Raw genomic sequence first — 15899 nt, forward strand, 5'->3', positions numbered from 1 at the left:
ATTTGCCATTTTTAGCCCATCATATCTGGGCTTTCATAAAACCAGAACAAAGCAATTAGATTCAAGAGTAACCAAAGAATCTAAATGAATACATAAATAAATAAAACGAACCATAGATACCTAGTATATCCATCTTAGCATATACTATGTTATATATAGTATGCATTTATTTCAGCACTATAGAATAGCTTAATATTATGTATTTTACATAAAGACGACATTTAGCAAATATATTTTTAAACTTACAGCTGAGCGGCATGGTGGAAGCCCCAGCATGGAAGCGTGTCTCATCAAACTCTCCCTTATATCCTAGGAAAGATAGAGTGAAGTGCTTTGTGATGGATTCATATTCTTAGCAACTGGAAGAAAATTTAAAAAACACTTTGAATAGAGTAAATCCAGCAAACCTACTCTTTACCACAACTGAAGCATATGCTGAAAGCTCTCCTTTAACGTTCATGGCCGAGGCCCGGTACTGAGCTGTATCTTCAAAATCACATCTGAAAGAAAATATGGAAATGAACATCCATTGTAGTGACCATCCTTGTAATTACTAGCTGTTGTATCAGGGAAGTCTTTGCCAACATGGCACACTGGAAACAGTGGCTGACACATGGCTCTTTGGGACTCCTGATGAAGTTCCTGTCTGATCTAACTACCTGTGGGATTTTGTATAATCCAAGTGATCTACTGCAGTTTCTCACCAGCAATGCAGAGTAGGGGGAGAACACCTATAGTCCACTGTGACCCCAACCTGGGTTCATTTAACATATAAAAAAAATCAACAAAGTGCTAAGCACATAAATTATAGAGTGAACAACATTATGATATGCCTTTCTAAAGTTCTATTGGGAGGAGAAATGTCCAGCCATGCACCTTCAAAGCAGGTAACTACCCAGAGGCACACTTGAGAGCGTGGCCTCCCTGCTGTCCTGCCCTCATGGTGGGTTCCAGCCTGGGGGCAACAGGGCCACAGGGAAGGGAAAGAGGCAGCCTCTTGCCCAGTCCTGCAGCCTCCCTGAGCCACAAACCTGAGCCAGGATGGTATTACGTATGGTTCTGTGTTCTAGTTTCAAAGCACAAGTAAGTTATTTACCCCTCAATTCTACTAAGGTTCAGGCCACATTTGGAGTTTCAGTTCACAGCAGGACACAAGAAGTGCCACTTGGATGTTCCTCTAAATTAGAACACACAAACTGGAATGTCTTATAAAAATGGAATTAGGGACAGAATGATCTCACAGAGAGATGAACAAACTAAGATTTCAAAGCATGTTTTGTGTCTTATCGCTACCAGTGCCCCATGTTCTTCATTGTTCCTCAGGGTTTAGTTTCATTTGTGTAAACTTATTTCATGCTGAAAGTTTATGGACATCAGTAGAACTCCAGGAAGGCAAACACAGTTGCCCTTCTCATAACTATTTAATCCTGAAAGTAACAGTGTAGATCACTGTTGCCTTAGTAGAACCACCCACTGGCAGAACTGATGTGACTGTAGGTTGGAGTCGGTGCTTGGCAAACATCATAGGGTCCCAGCATTGCTTGGGCCAACTCCTCTGATCTGAGGAGAAGGCAACAAATCCCTTGAGAGTGAATGATGTAAATTTCACTTTGACATTTCAGCATGCTGTGGTTCTATCTGAATTGAAAATGGTGAGAGTTTGCCTAGCTTCTTTATCCAAATAACTAGGTTTGGATTTCAAAACCATCTTGGGACACATGATAAACCTTTGAGAACTCAAAAATTTTGATGTGGGCTTTTTTAATCTTTATTTTTTTAAATTTCATAGTATTATGGGGATAAAAATGTTTTTGGTTACATGGATCACTTTTGTAAAGCTCAAGTCAGGGTTAAAAGTATGCCCATCACTCAGATAGTGTTCACTGTACCTGTAGGTAGGTTTTCCCCCATCCCCTCTTTCCCTCCTCCTCCCTTGATGTGGATTTTGTTTTCAAATTTTGCTTTGGATTTTACTTTATCCTAAAACATCCCAATGTCCAGCCTTGCTTCACATACACAGTTGATAGTGTATATATAATACTTTCCCATAGTTCCTGGTGAGCTGAAGAGCTGAAGAGAAGAACAGTATTTCCAAATTCAGCCCACTTTCAATAGCACCCACCCCAACCTCCATGGCCTTTATTTATCAAAAACAAGAGTATGATGACGATATTGATTTGGAACTCTGAAATGATTACTGAATATAAATATCTATTTACACAACTTATTTTCTTACAGGTGTATAATAAAAACTCTGAAGTGTATAAAAGGTTAAATAAAAAGATACAAACTATATTTATCATCTTTGATGAAATTCAAATATAAAATCCCTTTGGGAGGTAGTATAAGATTAGTCATGTATATCACTTTTGGGTGTGCAGCAAGAGAAGAAACGTATATGAATATCCCTCAGTGTGGTCACGCTGCCCTGAGTGACTGTTGGGCAACACACATGGAATGGATGTTGTCTTACGCGTTAATCTCCAGAGTGTGCATTCCATATCGACTTTCAATAATATACTTTCCAGGGTTTGCATGGACATTTATCGGCACCTGGTTTTTATACCTGCAAGATAGTGGAAACAAAATGAAGTAAATTGAAGTGTAAGTAACATCACGATTAAACACACACACATACAATTCTTGTTCTTGCATGGGGCACCTTCTGTAAACACAACACTGAGAGTAGCAGCAGCATCTATTCAACAAATGTAAATTGTATTAACTTAAATAAAATACACTAACAATATAATAAAACTTCTGATGAAGTGCTTTCCTGTCCTCTGTAAACTTACATGGAAACAGTTGACCATTCCCAACAATGTGGATGATTCTCATGTATGTAATGTTAGTGAAAAAAGCCAGTTACAAAATAGTGAATAGGGCAGTGATTACTTTTATATAAAACACAAAAACAAGAAGACTAATTAATGCTGCTAAAAGTCAGGGAACTGATTTCCCAGAGTGGAGTGGGAGGACGTGAAGGAGGCTTCTTGGGTGCTGATAATGTTTGGTTTCTCCATTTGTGTGCTAGTTACATGGGTGTATGCAAGCTACAAAAATTCACCAAAGCTATACATTTATATATTATAATATGCACTTTTGTGTGTGTATATTATACTACAATTAAGAAGCTTAAAACAAAGTTGAGCATTGCTAACATAATAGGAAGGCTTTGTGTTGGGGTGTTTATTGTTGACTGTCTGTGTAGGATGAAAGCAAAACATTCTTGCTATTCTTGCATGGTGTTAAAAACAATGTCATTGTTTTGAAAGATCATTATATTTAAGTATTTTATTTTATGTTACAAGCAAACATGGCTCATTCCTTGAAAGAACTTATGATTTACATCATGAAAGGAAACTTCTGACGAATAAAAGCTACAAGCCTCCTTTTTTCTGACCATTCCATCTCTGGTTAGCCAGCCTCTCAGCGCTCAGAGGGTGGGGTCCTTGGAGAAGCCTCTCCCTGACACATTGTCCTCTGGATCTGCACACAGCCCCTGACTCTTCACCACATCCTCATGCTCGCAGTAGCCAGTGGTTATGGTGCTGGACCAGGTTTTTCTATTTAAACCATTTTCTGCCCCAAAGAGGAACTGTGTCTCACTTGTTTCTCTTTCAGACTTGCCACTTTGTGTGCACAGATTAACATGAATAATACTAATAGCCATAATTGATGTAGACAACTGCCTATGCGCCAGGCAATGCTCTGAGCGATTTTTGTATATACTGGTAAAGTCAATCCTCAGGATAACCATATGATGTAGTGTTCTTTTTAACCTCCTTTTCCAGATGAGGAAATCAATGCATGGAGAGGTTAGGGAACTTGCTCAAGTCACACAGCTAGGAATAGCACGGCGGGATTTGATCCCAGGCAGCCTGGCTCCTGGCGTATGTGATACTTCCATTTTCTAGTCGTTCTCTATGTAGCTGAAGTTCATTTCTTCAGACTTTGGGAAATGACTACAAGGAGGTTTGAGAGCAGAGAAAGTGGTGGAAAGGGAGAGAAAGAAAGAATATCAGCTTCAGTCATCTCCTTCCTTTCTTCAACTCTCTCTCTCTCTGTCACATACAGCCTTTATGTCCCTAAAGTACATTATTCATTTTCTATAGCATTTTTTAAAAATGCATTAGTCTCCTCCATCCAATAAAACCCCAACTCATCCTTCAGGATTCAGATCAATTGCTATTTCTTTAGTAAATTCGTCCCTAAAATACCACACAATATGAATCTTTCCTACCTTTCCGTAACAGGGTTATTGGGTTCAAATTGCTAAATATAACATTTATCAAAATTATGGTTGGATGTGTGCCTCTCCTGTTAAGTTGCTCTCCTACTAAGTTTCTGGTCCCTCAAAGATGGAGACTGTGTCTGATCCACATTTACTTCCATTAAATATTCCCACTCCTGAGGCAGGGTAAGTCATGGGTAAGTGACAGGCCTTTGTGTTGGTTAAATCAGATTGAATAGAATGATCATGTCACACAATAGGTTAATTGTGGCTTCATACTTTTTCAGCAGAAGAAATGGAGTTCCGACAAACATCTACTTCATGATGATTTTAAATAAGTGCACATGAAGAAAGTTAGTTGAGGCTCTTTGGTCTTGGTTCCCTTAGATGTGAAATGAAGAGAGTTGGACTAGCTCCAGAATCGCAGCTGCGTGGCATGTGTCTGGCATGACCTTCCTCCCCGCCCACAGGAGACGTGGCCACTGACTTGATGCTGTTTCCTGCCAGCCCAGAAACGGCCACAGACAGCGGTCAGCGCACAGGGCTGGAGGTAGCCAGGACGTTCTGATCAGAGTTGGCCTGAAAAAAGATATCGACTGGCCAACCCTAATCTCCAGCATTCCCCCCTTTTAGTGAATGATGGAGTAGAACGTGTCCATTGCCATGTTCTTCTGATTTGACTGGTTTAGGTAATTTCACACTTGACTCAGAAGTTCCCTTATGCTCAGTTTTTTCATGGTGCTAGAGGGTTTTCAGTGGCTCCTCTTCTCATAAGAAAAGCAATATGATGCTAAAGGCTGTGGCCTGCACTGTATGACCAAATGACTGAGTGACACTCATTTTGGCTTCTGACCAAAATGTTCTTCATATCTCATAAAGTTTGTGTTAAAGTATTTTGTGGCTCCGGCAGTTGCTTCAGCCTCCTTGTCTTCCAGTACTTCCCAACTTAGCACCTTAATGCCTTTGCCCAGCTAATGACGTTTCTATTATGAGCACCTGGCAAAGGAAGTCGGTTTAAAAGACACACACACCACTTTCAGACTTTCTCATCTTTCCTCTGGAAACCAGGTGCCAGTGTGAGAAACTCCTGTTTTAAAGCAGTGGATAAGGAATAAGCCAGGAAGTGATTTAATTCTACTCTCTGAGGAATTTTACCCAATGAGGCATTCAAGTTTGGGGTCACTTGAGATTGGGTGTCTTTAGCATTAAGTCAGGGAAGAAGGATTTTGGGCCTGCTCTGTATATACTTCACAGCTTCTTATTTCTGGAAAGTGAAATTCCAAACTGGCCAGTCATCGGCTAATTCTGGAGATTAATCTACACCCTGGGATTATGTGTCAAAAGCTTTCTTAAATCCTTGTGAATAATTCAGATGTGCACCATTTCCCTTATCATTTTCATGTAGAGTCTATGAGCTATTAGTTAGCTTTCAGTGTATTTCCAAAATAACACTCTACTATCCAGTGACTTTCACTTATATGTGTAAAATATACACTTAATCCCTCCAGACAAATTGCAGTTGAGATGTTGGGCTGAGTTTGGTAATATGAGATTATAGTAAAAGCTCTTCAGCAGTGTAAAGTATATTCAAGCAAAAAGGCTTCATGATAATTTTTTTCTATCAACAAATTATACAAAGTGATGTTTAATATGTCGAATCTCACCACAAATGGCATTGCTGCCTAGAACTCAACCTTCTGTTTTGAATAAATAGCTATATCCCCACTTTATTTTTTTATTTGAGGCAGAGTCTCACTCAGTTGCCCAGGCTAGAGTGCCGTGGCATCAGCCTGGCTCACAGCAACTTCAAACTCTTGGGCTCAAGCAATCCTACTGCCTCAGCCTCCCAAGTAGCTGGGACTAAAGGCATGCGCCACCATGCCCGGCAATTTTTTCTATATATTTTTAGTGGTCCAAATAATTTATTTCTATTTTCAGTAGAGACAGGGTCTCGCTTTTGCTCAGGCTGGTTTCCAACTCCTGACATTGAGTCATCCGCCCGCCTTGGCCTCCCAGAGTGCTAGGATTACAGGCGTGAGCCACCACGCCCGGCCTATATACCCACTTTAAAAACCAAGTATCTGAGAGAGATCTGTCTCATTAGGATCAATTTTGAAATTAAATAAATAAGAAAAATCTAAAATAAAACTCCAAATCCTTATGCTGGGAAACAATTATAAATTGTAAATAATCTTTGTTAACCATTTTCAATGTAAGCTGTTTTTCTTATGATAATATGATAGTAATTGATAAATTTAAATATGTGATGAATGACTCTAATCTTGTAAATAAATTCGATGTTCGTGATTCTATTATAGAATTTACAAATTCTCATAATTTACAAAAATAGAAAAAGAGTTTTCCAAATCTCCAGACTCTTCCTAGGATACATTTTTATACTCTTTTATTCCCAGGTTTTGAATTATTATAATGCTTATCAACAAACTTCTTTAAGTATCTCTTTGACAATGACTTTAGGGCCAAACTGAAGAATTTTACGCATTTTGCTTTTTTCTTTTTTTTTTTTGAGACAAAATCTCATTCTGTTGTCCTGGTTAGAGTGTAGTGTCGTCATCGTAGCTCACTGCAGCCTCAAACTCCTGGCCTCAGGGAATTCTCCTGCCTCAGCCGCCTGAATAGCTGAGACTACAAGACTGCACCACCATGCCTGGCTAATTTTTCTATTTTTAGTACAAACGGAGTCTCGCTCTTGCCCAGGCTGGTCTCAAACTCCTGGCCTCAAGTGATCCTCCTGCCTCGGCCTCTCAGAGTGCTAGGATTACAGGCATGAGCCACCTCGCCCAGCCTACCCACGTATTTTAAAAGTCTTACTTAAGGATCTAGGTCAATATCCGATATACAGATCTGAAAACATTGGTATTGAGTGAGTGAGTGAATAACTGCTACTCACTAATACTAACACATTGCTGCAATGAGTGTTCCCGAATTTTCCTGTAGGTGCCACTCAAGATTTCCATTGACAAATTAGATTTGGGCTTCTGGACAGAAATCCAATTGAATCTGGCTCTTTTTAAAAGTATAAGATTAACATAATTCTCTCCTTTTAAAGAAAACCTTTTTCTTCTCCCCTATTTCATATAATTTAAAAAATTGACTAAAAAATTTGCAATATACTTATATGGTTCAAGAACCAAAAGGTATAAAGGATGCATAAAGAGTCCTGGCACCTTCCTGCTACTTGTCCCCTTCCTCAGAGTCAATTGCTCTTCTTGGGTTCTTATATATCCTTCCAGAATTTAATTATTCAAGTAAACCAAATACAAACATAGATTCTCTTTTCGTCTGCTTTGAAATGAATGGACTATTATACATGCTATTACATTAAAAAGCCTATTATATTTTAAAACTTTGGTTTTCTCACTACATATATATTTTTCCTCCTATGTTGACAAAGCCTTCCTCCAAGACGGCCAGGTTCACTGTGGTGTTGCTGCAGCCTCCCCGTTACTAACTTTTCCACTGAGCCTAAAGCATAGACAGGCTTCCTTCTGCCCTAAGAGTGAGTTGGAAACAGTGCTCTATAGTTGCCTCTGTCTACCCTTGCTGGGTCATGTGTGTTCCCATCACTCATTGCTCTCTGGGTAACCTCTAAGTTCTACTTAAATAGATTTGGTCAATAATTCAGAGTTGGCCAGAGAGCAGCTGTTGTGTGTTTGTATAATTTCTTGGCCTCGGGGACTCCCATGACATAAAGGTGCTCAGTGGAAACTTGGAGCCAAATTCTCTTTGGAAAGGGCTCTGATGGAGCCAGGGCCTGGGTGGGTACACACACCTTTTAAAGACATGGCTGAGGACTTAACTGCTAGAAGTGAAGGCAGCATGATTGTATGAAGCATCATCACAAACTTATTCCTTTAATTTACGTCCTTCTCTTCAGGAAGGGCATTCCCAATATTTCTTTCATGCTTGTGCTCATTGTCAGGCCCAGGAAGCTGCAGTTAGGTATCAAAAAGGCATAAATGCCAGCAAAGTAACCACCCAACAACCTTGGTTCTTGCTTGGGTTGTGGGATCCCTGCTGTTTGAGGGGAAGGGTGTTTACTGAAGATTGTATACTCTGTACTAGCGTTGAAAGTAAACTAGAGCTCCAGTTAATGAGTTTTTACAAAGGTGGGATACTAATCCCACCCAGAAGTCAACTACCACGGAATGAAGGGAATGAAGCTTAAGTTTCAGGGTCCCTCACAAACATGAGTCCCTGCAAGGCCCTATGCCTAATGTGTACTACTAACTTTATATTCTTTCTTGTAAAGAGTGCCCCTCCCCAACTTGTATAAGCTTCATGCCCCACAAAATCTGGATCTGACTCTGTTTATTGCCATAGATCATTGTCAGTTATCTGCTACCTGATTATACAAATTTCAGCTTTACTCAGGACATGGAGGCTCACACCTATAATCCTAGCTCTCTGGGAGGCAGGAGGATAGGTTGAGCTCAAGGAGTTAAACAACAGTCTGAGCAACAGTGAGATCCCATCTCTACCAAAAAGAAAAAGAGAGAGAGAAAAAAGAAATAAGCCTAACCCAGCCAGGTGCTGTGGTGTGTGCCTATAGTTCCAGCTACCAGGGAGGCTGAGGCAGAAGAATTGCTTACAGCCCAGGAGTTGGAGCTTGCGGTGAGCTACAATGGCATCACTGTACTCTACCCAGGGACACACAGTGAGACTCTGTCTCAACAACAACAACAACAAAAAAGGCAACTGAGCACAACAACAACAACAAAAGCAAGACAAATCTTGCTTTCAGAAGTACAGTTAACTATTTTGTTAGTTGTTCCCTGATTCTTTGTTTTGTTTTAATATTTACTTTTCACTTAGCTTGCATGGCAACAAGACTTTCTGCAAAATGCTCTGGCCTGTCCCTCCTGGAGAATTTATGGTAGGGAATGAAGTCACTACGACTGGTGCTTGGCATCAGGCTAGAGCGAGTTGCCCTCTCCTAGCACTAAAGGGGGTGCAGGAACCAGAGGAGGCTCTTCCAGTGCTTCCTGTCACAGAGCTGTCTCTGTGACTTCACTTTTGTTTGCAATGAGCCCCTAGGACATAAAATTCACATGTACATGAAATGAAATAAATATTTCAAAGCCATCTGTGAAAGATTTAGGGGTCAAATGTACTATATCCCAGTTCTATTAGTGAAGATAACTGAAAACGGACAGTATTTCTATTTTTGAATTTAACTGGAATTTGAAGGGTTGACAGTTTGGTCATCACATATTTTTCTGGAGAGTTTTTATCTTTTTGTTTGTTTTTATATTACTCCTTTTACAGGCCAACAAAGCACAATGTAAGGAGGTTAATCTCTGAGGTTAAGCTCTGCTTTTATGAAATCGTATCACTCTTGCTTAATAGTACCATCAATGGTTTGTGGTTGGGTTTTTATTCCAGTTGCTGTGTACTTAACAGAATAAATAAATGCTTAAGAAATTAATATTGATCTCCAAGAAATTATTCTGTATCCTTTTGAAAATCATCTTTAATTTTCAAAAAGTAGGAAAACAGAGATAGGAAACTATGTAATAAATATATTTACTCAACTAAAGTCTCCAGTTACTAATTTATTATTGATATATTTTAATTCATAAGATAACTGTTTACTGACTAAATTATATTTCTTAGAGCTGTAAATTTGTTATTCTTTACAGATTTCTATAGGAAAGTTTTGAATTTTTTTTGAGGTGAGAAGTAATTTTTAAGAGGAAATATCCCTTTAATAGGACAAATTATACAATTCTATAGTCACAGAAAGGTAGGCAAAGGCAGATTGATTTGTAAACTAAAAATAACACCCTAAGTCCTCCACCAATTGAAAAGATCCCCTCTTGGGCAAAAGGAGCTCAGAAAAACCTTAAAACTGAGTTCCCAGCCACGATGAGAAAGGAGGTTGGACATACTTTCCATATCCCTGTCCTTCTGGGCTTTAGATACAAACCTGACTCTGCCATGGTATCACATGACAGATAACAGACCCCCTTAACTTGACTCCCTTAACTCCCTTAACAGACCCCCTTAACAGACCCCCTTAACAGACCCCCTTAACTTGACTCCCTTAACTCCCTTAACAGACCCTCTTAACAGACCCCCTTAACTCTCTAAAAACTGAAAGTTTTTAGAGAAAGTTTTATTCTTTTAGCCAATTGCAAATTAAAGAATCTCTAAATCCACCTATGACTTGTGAGCCCTCACTTCAAGATGTCCCACTTTTTCTGGCCAAGCCAATGTATACCTTTCATGTATTGATTTATGTCTTTGCTTGCAATTCTTGTCTCCTTGAAATGCATAAAACCAAAATGTAATCCACCTTGGGACCTCTTACTCAACGCCTCTTGAATTTGTGTTTTCCCCAGGCTGTGATCACTCATATTTGGCTCAGAATAAACCTCTTTAACATATCTGAAATATGTTCCTACATTTCTCATCTTTGTTACTATAAATTATTTGCCCTGATAATTTATAGCCAGCTTTGATTTTTATTCTTTAGTTTTCAAACTCAAAAGCTCCGAAAAGAATTTATATACATAGAAAAATTGTAAATCCAGAATTATCAAAGGCAGACTAATATCACAGGTGAAATTTAAAAAAAAAAACTCACCACCCACTTCTTAAGGATAACCATAGACAGTTAAATGGGTTTATCTTGTCAGCTCCCTCCATTAGTGCAAGTCAGTCATCAACATTAGAAATAATGGAAATGAAAGAAGTAGGCAGACACTATGAGTGATGGTGACAATTGTGGAGTGTTTATATTACAACCTAAGGGGCATTTACCACCACTTCTGAGGATAAAAAAGCAGCATGCAAAATGCCTGTGTAGAAAACAAAAAGGGAATGTCTTTTTTAAGTAGCTAGATTATTTTCATAGTATTCATAGCATATGACAAAAAGTTCTCAGTTTAGAGATCACAAAGGTATTGATAACCACAATAGGATATACATTGAAAGGAGAAAAAGAGTGTTTATTCTTTGTTAAAAGAACTGTCTTAAGGCCCCATATTGTCTCCCACCCAATTCTCTCTCTTTTGTTTGGTGTCAGAAAGCACACTGAGGCCTCAGCTCACATGAGGGGGAGAGATGGGAGCCCTGTGAGCCTTAATTATTTTGTAAAAGATGGCATTGTTTTTGATCACAAAATCATATTATTTGTAAAGTTCATTTATAGAAGTAAATTTTTATTTAATTTTTATAGACATATTTTTGGTATGTAAATATGTTGACTAAAATTTAATGTTTTATATAAAATAAAGACCCATTTGTATAATAGGATTATAAAGTACTATAATGAATCATATATATGCAAGACTGCTTCTTCTTCTCATACACAAAAATTCATCCCAATATCCTTTCTTCACTCTTTTGAAAACCTATACAAACTTCTAGATGCCTTCATTGACTCTTGCATATTGATAGATCTGTGTGTTTTCACTACAGGGAAATTTAACTTTATATAATGAATTCTATTAGCTTTCATAAAGATAACATACCAAGTGACACGAGGTTCTGGCCAGCCTGCTACGGAGCAGTGTAATTTTACATTCTCTTTCTCCCAAACTGTGTGGGAACGAAGTTTAATGATAAACTCAGGAGCATGAAGAAGATGGTCTTCATTCAACTTGGCATGATATGCTTCGGTTTCTTCTAACTGAAAAAACAAACATGTTATCAAAATACTACTAAATCAAAGTGATCTCTGATGCTAAAATAACAAGTGGAAACCAAAATTTGTATTTTTTCCATTTGGAACCTTTTGTGTTTAGATAAAATGCATTCCCTTTTCTCCTTTTAAAAACTGATGTAGTTATTTAATATTTAATATTTTAAGCTTGAGCAACACAGTTTACTTCCCTACGTGGATTTCTTAAGGTTCTTTATCTTTTTTAATTTTCCTATATTTTTTATTTGTATATATTCATGGGATACAAGTGCAATTTTGCTACACTGATATTAATATATTCCATGGTGGTGAAGTCAGGGACTTCAGTGCATCCATCATTGGAGCAATGCACATTATACCCCCCAAGCAACCTCCCATCATCCACCCGCTTAGACTACCGAACCCTCTGAATCTCCATTGTCCAACATTCCATACTCTGTGTGGGTCTCAGACAACCCCGCCTCCACATATAGACTTTCTAGAATTTATTTTATTTTCAAAGTTTTTTTTCAAAGTTCAAAACCTCCATCATAGCATTTCCTACATTCAGAGAGCACAATTATCCACCACTGAGAAAATCTTCTAAAAGTCTTCAGTGAGTCTTGAAATCTAAGACATTTTCTAAGTGATTTCACTACAGTGACCCATTTACTCAACTACTGACTTCTTCAATTGATCCAAATTCTTGCCCTGAAAGTACTCTTAGGCCAAATGCTGAACACAGATGTGCAGGGAAGAAAATATACAGTTCTTAAAATAAATGTTTTATCTTGTTAGCAATCATTCCACTTCAGAGAAGTGTGATTATTCAGTTTTAAGAAACGACAGTGATCTAGTACCTCTTATATTTTCCTAGATTGAGCTTGAGCCCATTATCCAAAGTAAGGTAACACAAGATCAGAAGAATAGGCTCCACTTGTACTCGCCATCAAACTGGTACTGACTGATTAACACATTGGTGCTCACATGGTAGTCATATTCTCCAGGGATGGGGGGTTGGGGGGTAAACTCACAACAATAGGACATGGTGTGCATTATGGGGGGGCATGCCTCTAACCTCCGCTTGGGAGAGGCAATGATATAAAATGTAACCAAAATATTTATACCCTTACGATATCCTGAAATAAAAAATAAATAAATAAAAAGAAAAACATTTAATTGAACATTTTTTTAAAGTGCAAAGGATTTTTTAAGGTTCTTTAAAACCTTAATTTCTTTAGAGTCTAAAATTTCATGAAGTTTAAAATTATTAAGTTTACCTTTCTTTGGACTTACACATTTTAATGTCATTTCCTTGTTTTCTTTAGTTTTGTTTCTCCATAATACCACATATTTCTTCATTTGAAACAAATCAATCTGTATCAACACACACACACACACACACACACACACACACATAACTTGTTACATGCATTTCTACTTTTATAAATTGTATTAAATTGTCATTTCTTACTGTTTTTCTCAGCGATAGGCGTTCTGCCTTTTCTCGAATTGCAACTTTCCTTGACTTCTTTTCAAAAGTTTCCTCCTGTTGGAAAGTGGACATGGCCTGTTTGGATTCCACAGACTGTTTGGATGCTCGGGACTGTTTGGATGCTGTGGACTGTTTGGATGCTGTGGACTGTTTAGATGTTATGATTCCTTCCTCACTAGCAAGAAGATTCCTCTGGGCTATGTAAGCGGCAGCTTCTTTAATTCTTTCTTCTTCCGTATCTGTAACTCCACTGACATGCACTTGACTAAAACACAATAACAGCAAAATGTGGATATTGTGGAGGGCAGTGATAAGATTGCCTAATTTTACTAAGTTCAAAGTATCTGCCTTCAGACACTGTGTCCTGCACCCAAAGAAAACCTGACACAGAAAAACCTGGTAAATCAGAAGCTGACTCTTCAAGTACAGAAGAGGTTGTCCCCTTAACAAATAGTGATAACAATGGTAACAGCAATAATAATATCTATGTGGCCTGGGTGCTTTTCACATACAGTATCTCATTTCATCCCCACAAAAACCCAGTGAGGTAAACTATCATTTCTGCCTTAGATATATGGTAACAAATTCAGAAAAGTTAGATAACTTGCCCAAAGTCATTTCACTGGTTGTCTTAGTGTGTTTAAATATTTTATTTATAATAAAAGATTAAGTTATGACTTCCTTTTCAGAGAAGACATATTGCGAAATGAGATTTAGTTTGTGTGCTTGTGATCCTGATATATGACTAGAAGTTTGATCAGGATTCTGTAACTTAGCTGATGTAATGCATTGCCCAGAGCTGTTGAATGTATAAATAAGTTCGAAATTTACATGACAGCCTTATGCCCACTAGGTTTCTTTCTAAGATAATAAAGGTTGTGTGTGTGTATATATATATACATATATACTATGTGTGTGAGTATCCAATATGACAGTCTTCATGATGAAAAGAAATGATCAAACTTGTAAACAAAGTAGTGATATTTATAAATGTGACTTATTTATTATTCATAATTGATGATGATGGCAGGTCAGTGACAATATCCCAATGTGTTGTGTCTAGTGTGGTAGTTTATGATAGAATTTGTGCTATGATTTATTAATGTTGTTAAACTATTTGTATTATTTTTAACCTCCTTCAATGCTTTTATTATAAACCCCATTGGATGTTTTAGAAAAAGAATATATTGATTATATTGAAGATTCTCTTGAAATTGAGTCTCTTAGACCTCTTAAGTCAGAATAGTACATTGCTTTCTTATAAGAATGATTACTTAAAAAATTAAGCAAGTACTAACATTGTGTTTGCAAGTTCCAAGCACTTGAATCTACGCAGTTTGCTGAGGAACAGGACTCAACATTTGCCTAAATTTGGAATTTCTCATGGAATGCTATGAAAACATCTGGCAGACAAGATAAGTCCACTTTATTTCTGACCAAACGTAGTGAGTAAATTTCTCTATAAATGTTAATAAATTAGTCCTAACTGTGGAAGTGAGTGGATATATTAACCTCCTATCATTTGGTGAGGGAAGATGAAAGATTTCTATCTTAGTGTCATGACATAGCTACCTCTAACAATTTTTGGAATCAGGTAGGATGTGAATGAATTAATAAGTGAACACAAAACAAACCATCAGAGGAATTCAGTAGGACTTCTCTGTAGATGTCAATATATAATAGAGAGATTTGAAACGAGCTTTATAATATGTTTCAATACATAGAATAATGGATCACATTCAATGCTAGTTTTGCCCCAAGCTCTAAGTGAGAGAACTTTAAGCTTAAGCTCTCATTACCTCTAATAGTGGACATGTTAACATGGCTCTAAAGAGCACAATGAGGGCAGAATGAAGTTACAACTACCTTGCCTTTTCCATTTACAAATAAACTAAACTTCAAAAAAACTATAATTATCTCGCATGAGAACTCAAGTACACTTAAAAAAATATGCTAGACCCAGGACAGCAGGGATATTCTCCTTTAAGTAAATATAAGGGGTTGTCACTGGTAACCCTTCTACAATCTGAGCATAAGATCAAGAATGTGATCCTAACATGTTGACAAAATACAGTACTATACGATTAAAAATAAATTAAAAACCTCCCAATACTCTGCATATCTCTCACAGTTACAGCTCAAACCTACTGCTGACATAAGGTTAACTTATTGGAGTATAAGAAGTGGAATTCTCAGGTGTCATGTGGAGGAAATAGCATTTTCCAGAAACATACTCTACTTGCAAAGGGCATGTACATTGCATTGGCCAGGCTAGCTCTTTCACTGCCAGCCATGTGACCTTCAGCAAGGCACTGAGCCCTGATTTTCTTGTCCAAACAATGGATATACTGATCTCCTTCCAGGGTTGTATGGAGGATTTAGCAAGACAGTTTATATAAAGCACCCTGTATGATTCCCAGCAAACTATAGGTATGCAACAAATGTTATTTCTTCCCCATCCTTTTCTCAGATTGTTAATACTGTCAACACTACTGTGAAATACTATCTTCAACATAGTAATA

The 15899-nt window shown here is 37.7% G+C and overlaps 1 protein-coding gene across 4 annotated transcripts in view; it reads right to left on the minus strand.

Moving 5' to 3' along the window:
* The window catches only part of MYOM1 (myomesin 1), a 153673-nt gene that overhangs the window by 94249 nt on the left and 43525 nt on the right, over positions 1-15899 (minus strand). For all 4 annotated transcript variants that reach the window (XM_012746091.3, XM_075993618.1, XM_075993620.1 and 1 more), the window contains 5 exons: positions 13357-13642; positions 11734-11891; positions 2474-2566; positions 412-500; positions 247-309 (listed from right to left, as the gene is read on the minus strand). In XM_012746091.3, coding sequence (XP_012601545.2) covers positions 247-309; positions 412-500; positions 2474-2566; positions 11734-11891; positions 13357-13642 — 689 coding nt within the window. The remainder of the gene's footprint in view (positions 1-246; positions 310-411; positions 501-2473; positions 2567-11733; positions 11892-13356; positions 13643-15899) is intronic.

Source organism: Microcebus murinus, chromosome 17, assembly GCF_040939455.1.
Source record: "Microcebus murinus isolate Inina chromosome 17, M.murinus_Inina_mat1.0, whole genome shotgun sequence".
NCBI lineage: Eukaryota > Metazoa > Chordata > Mammalia > Primates > Cheirogaleidae > Microcebus > Microcebus murinus.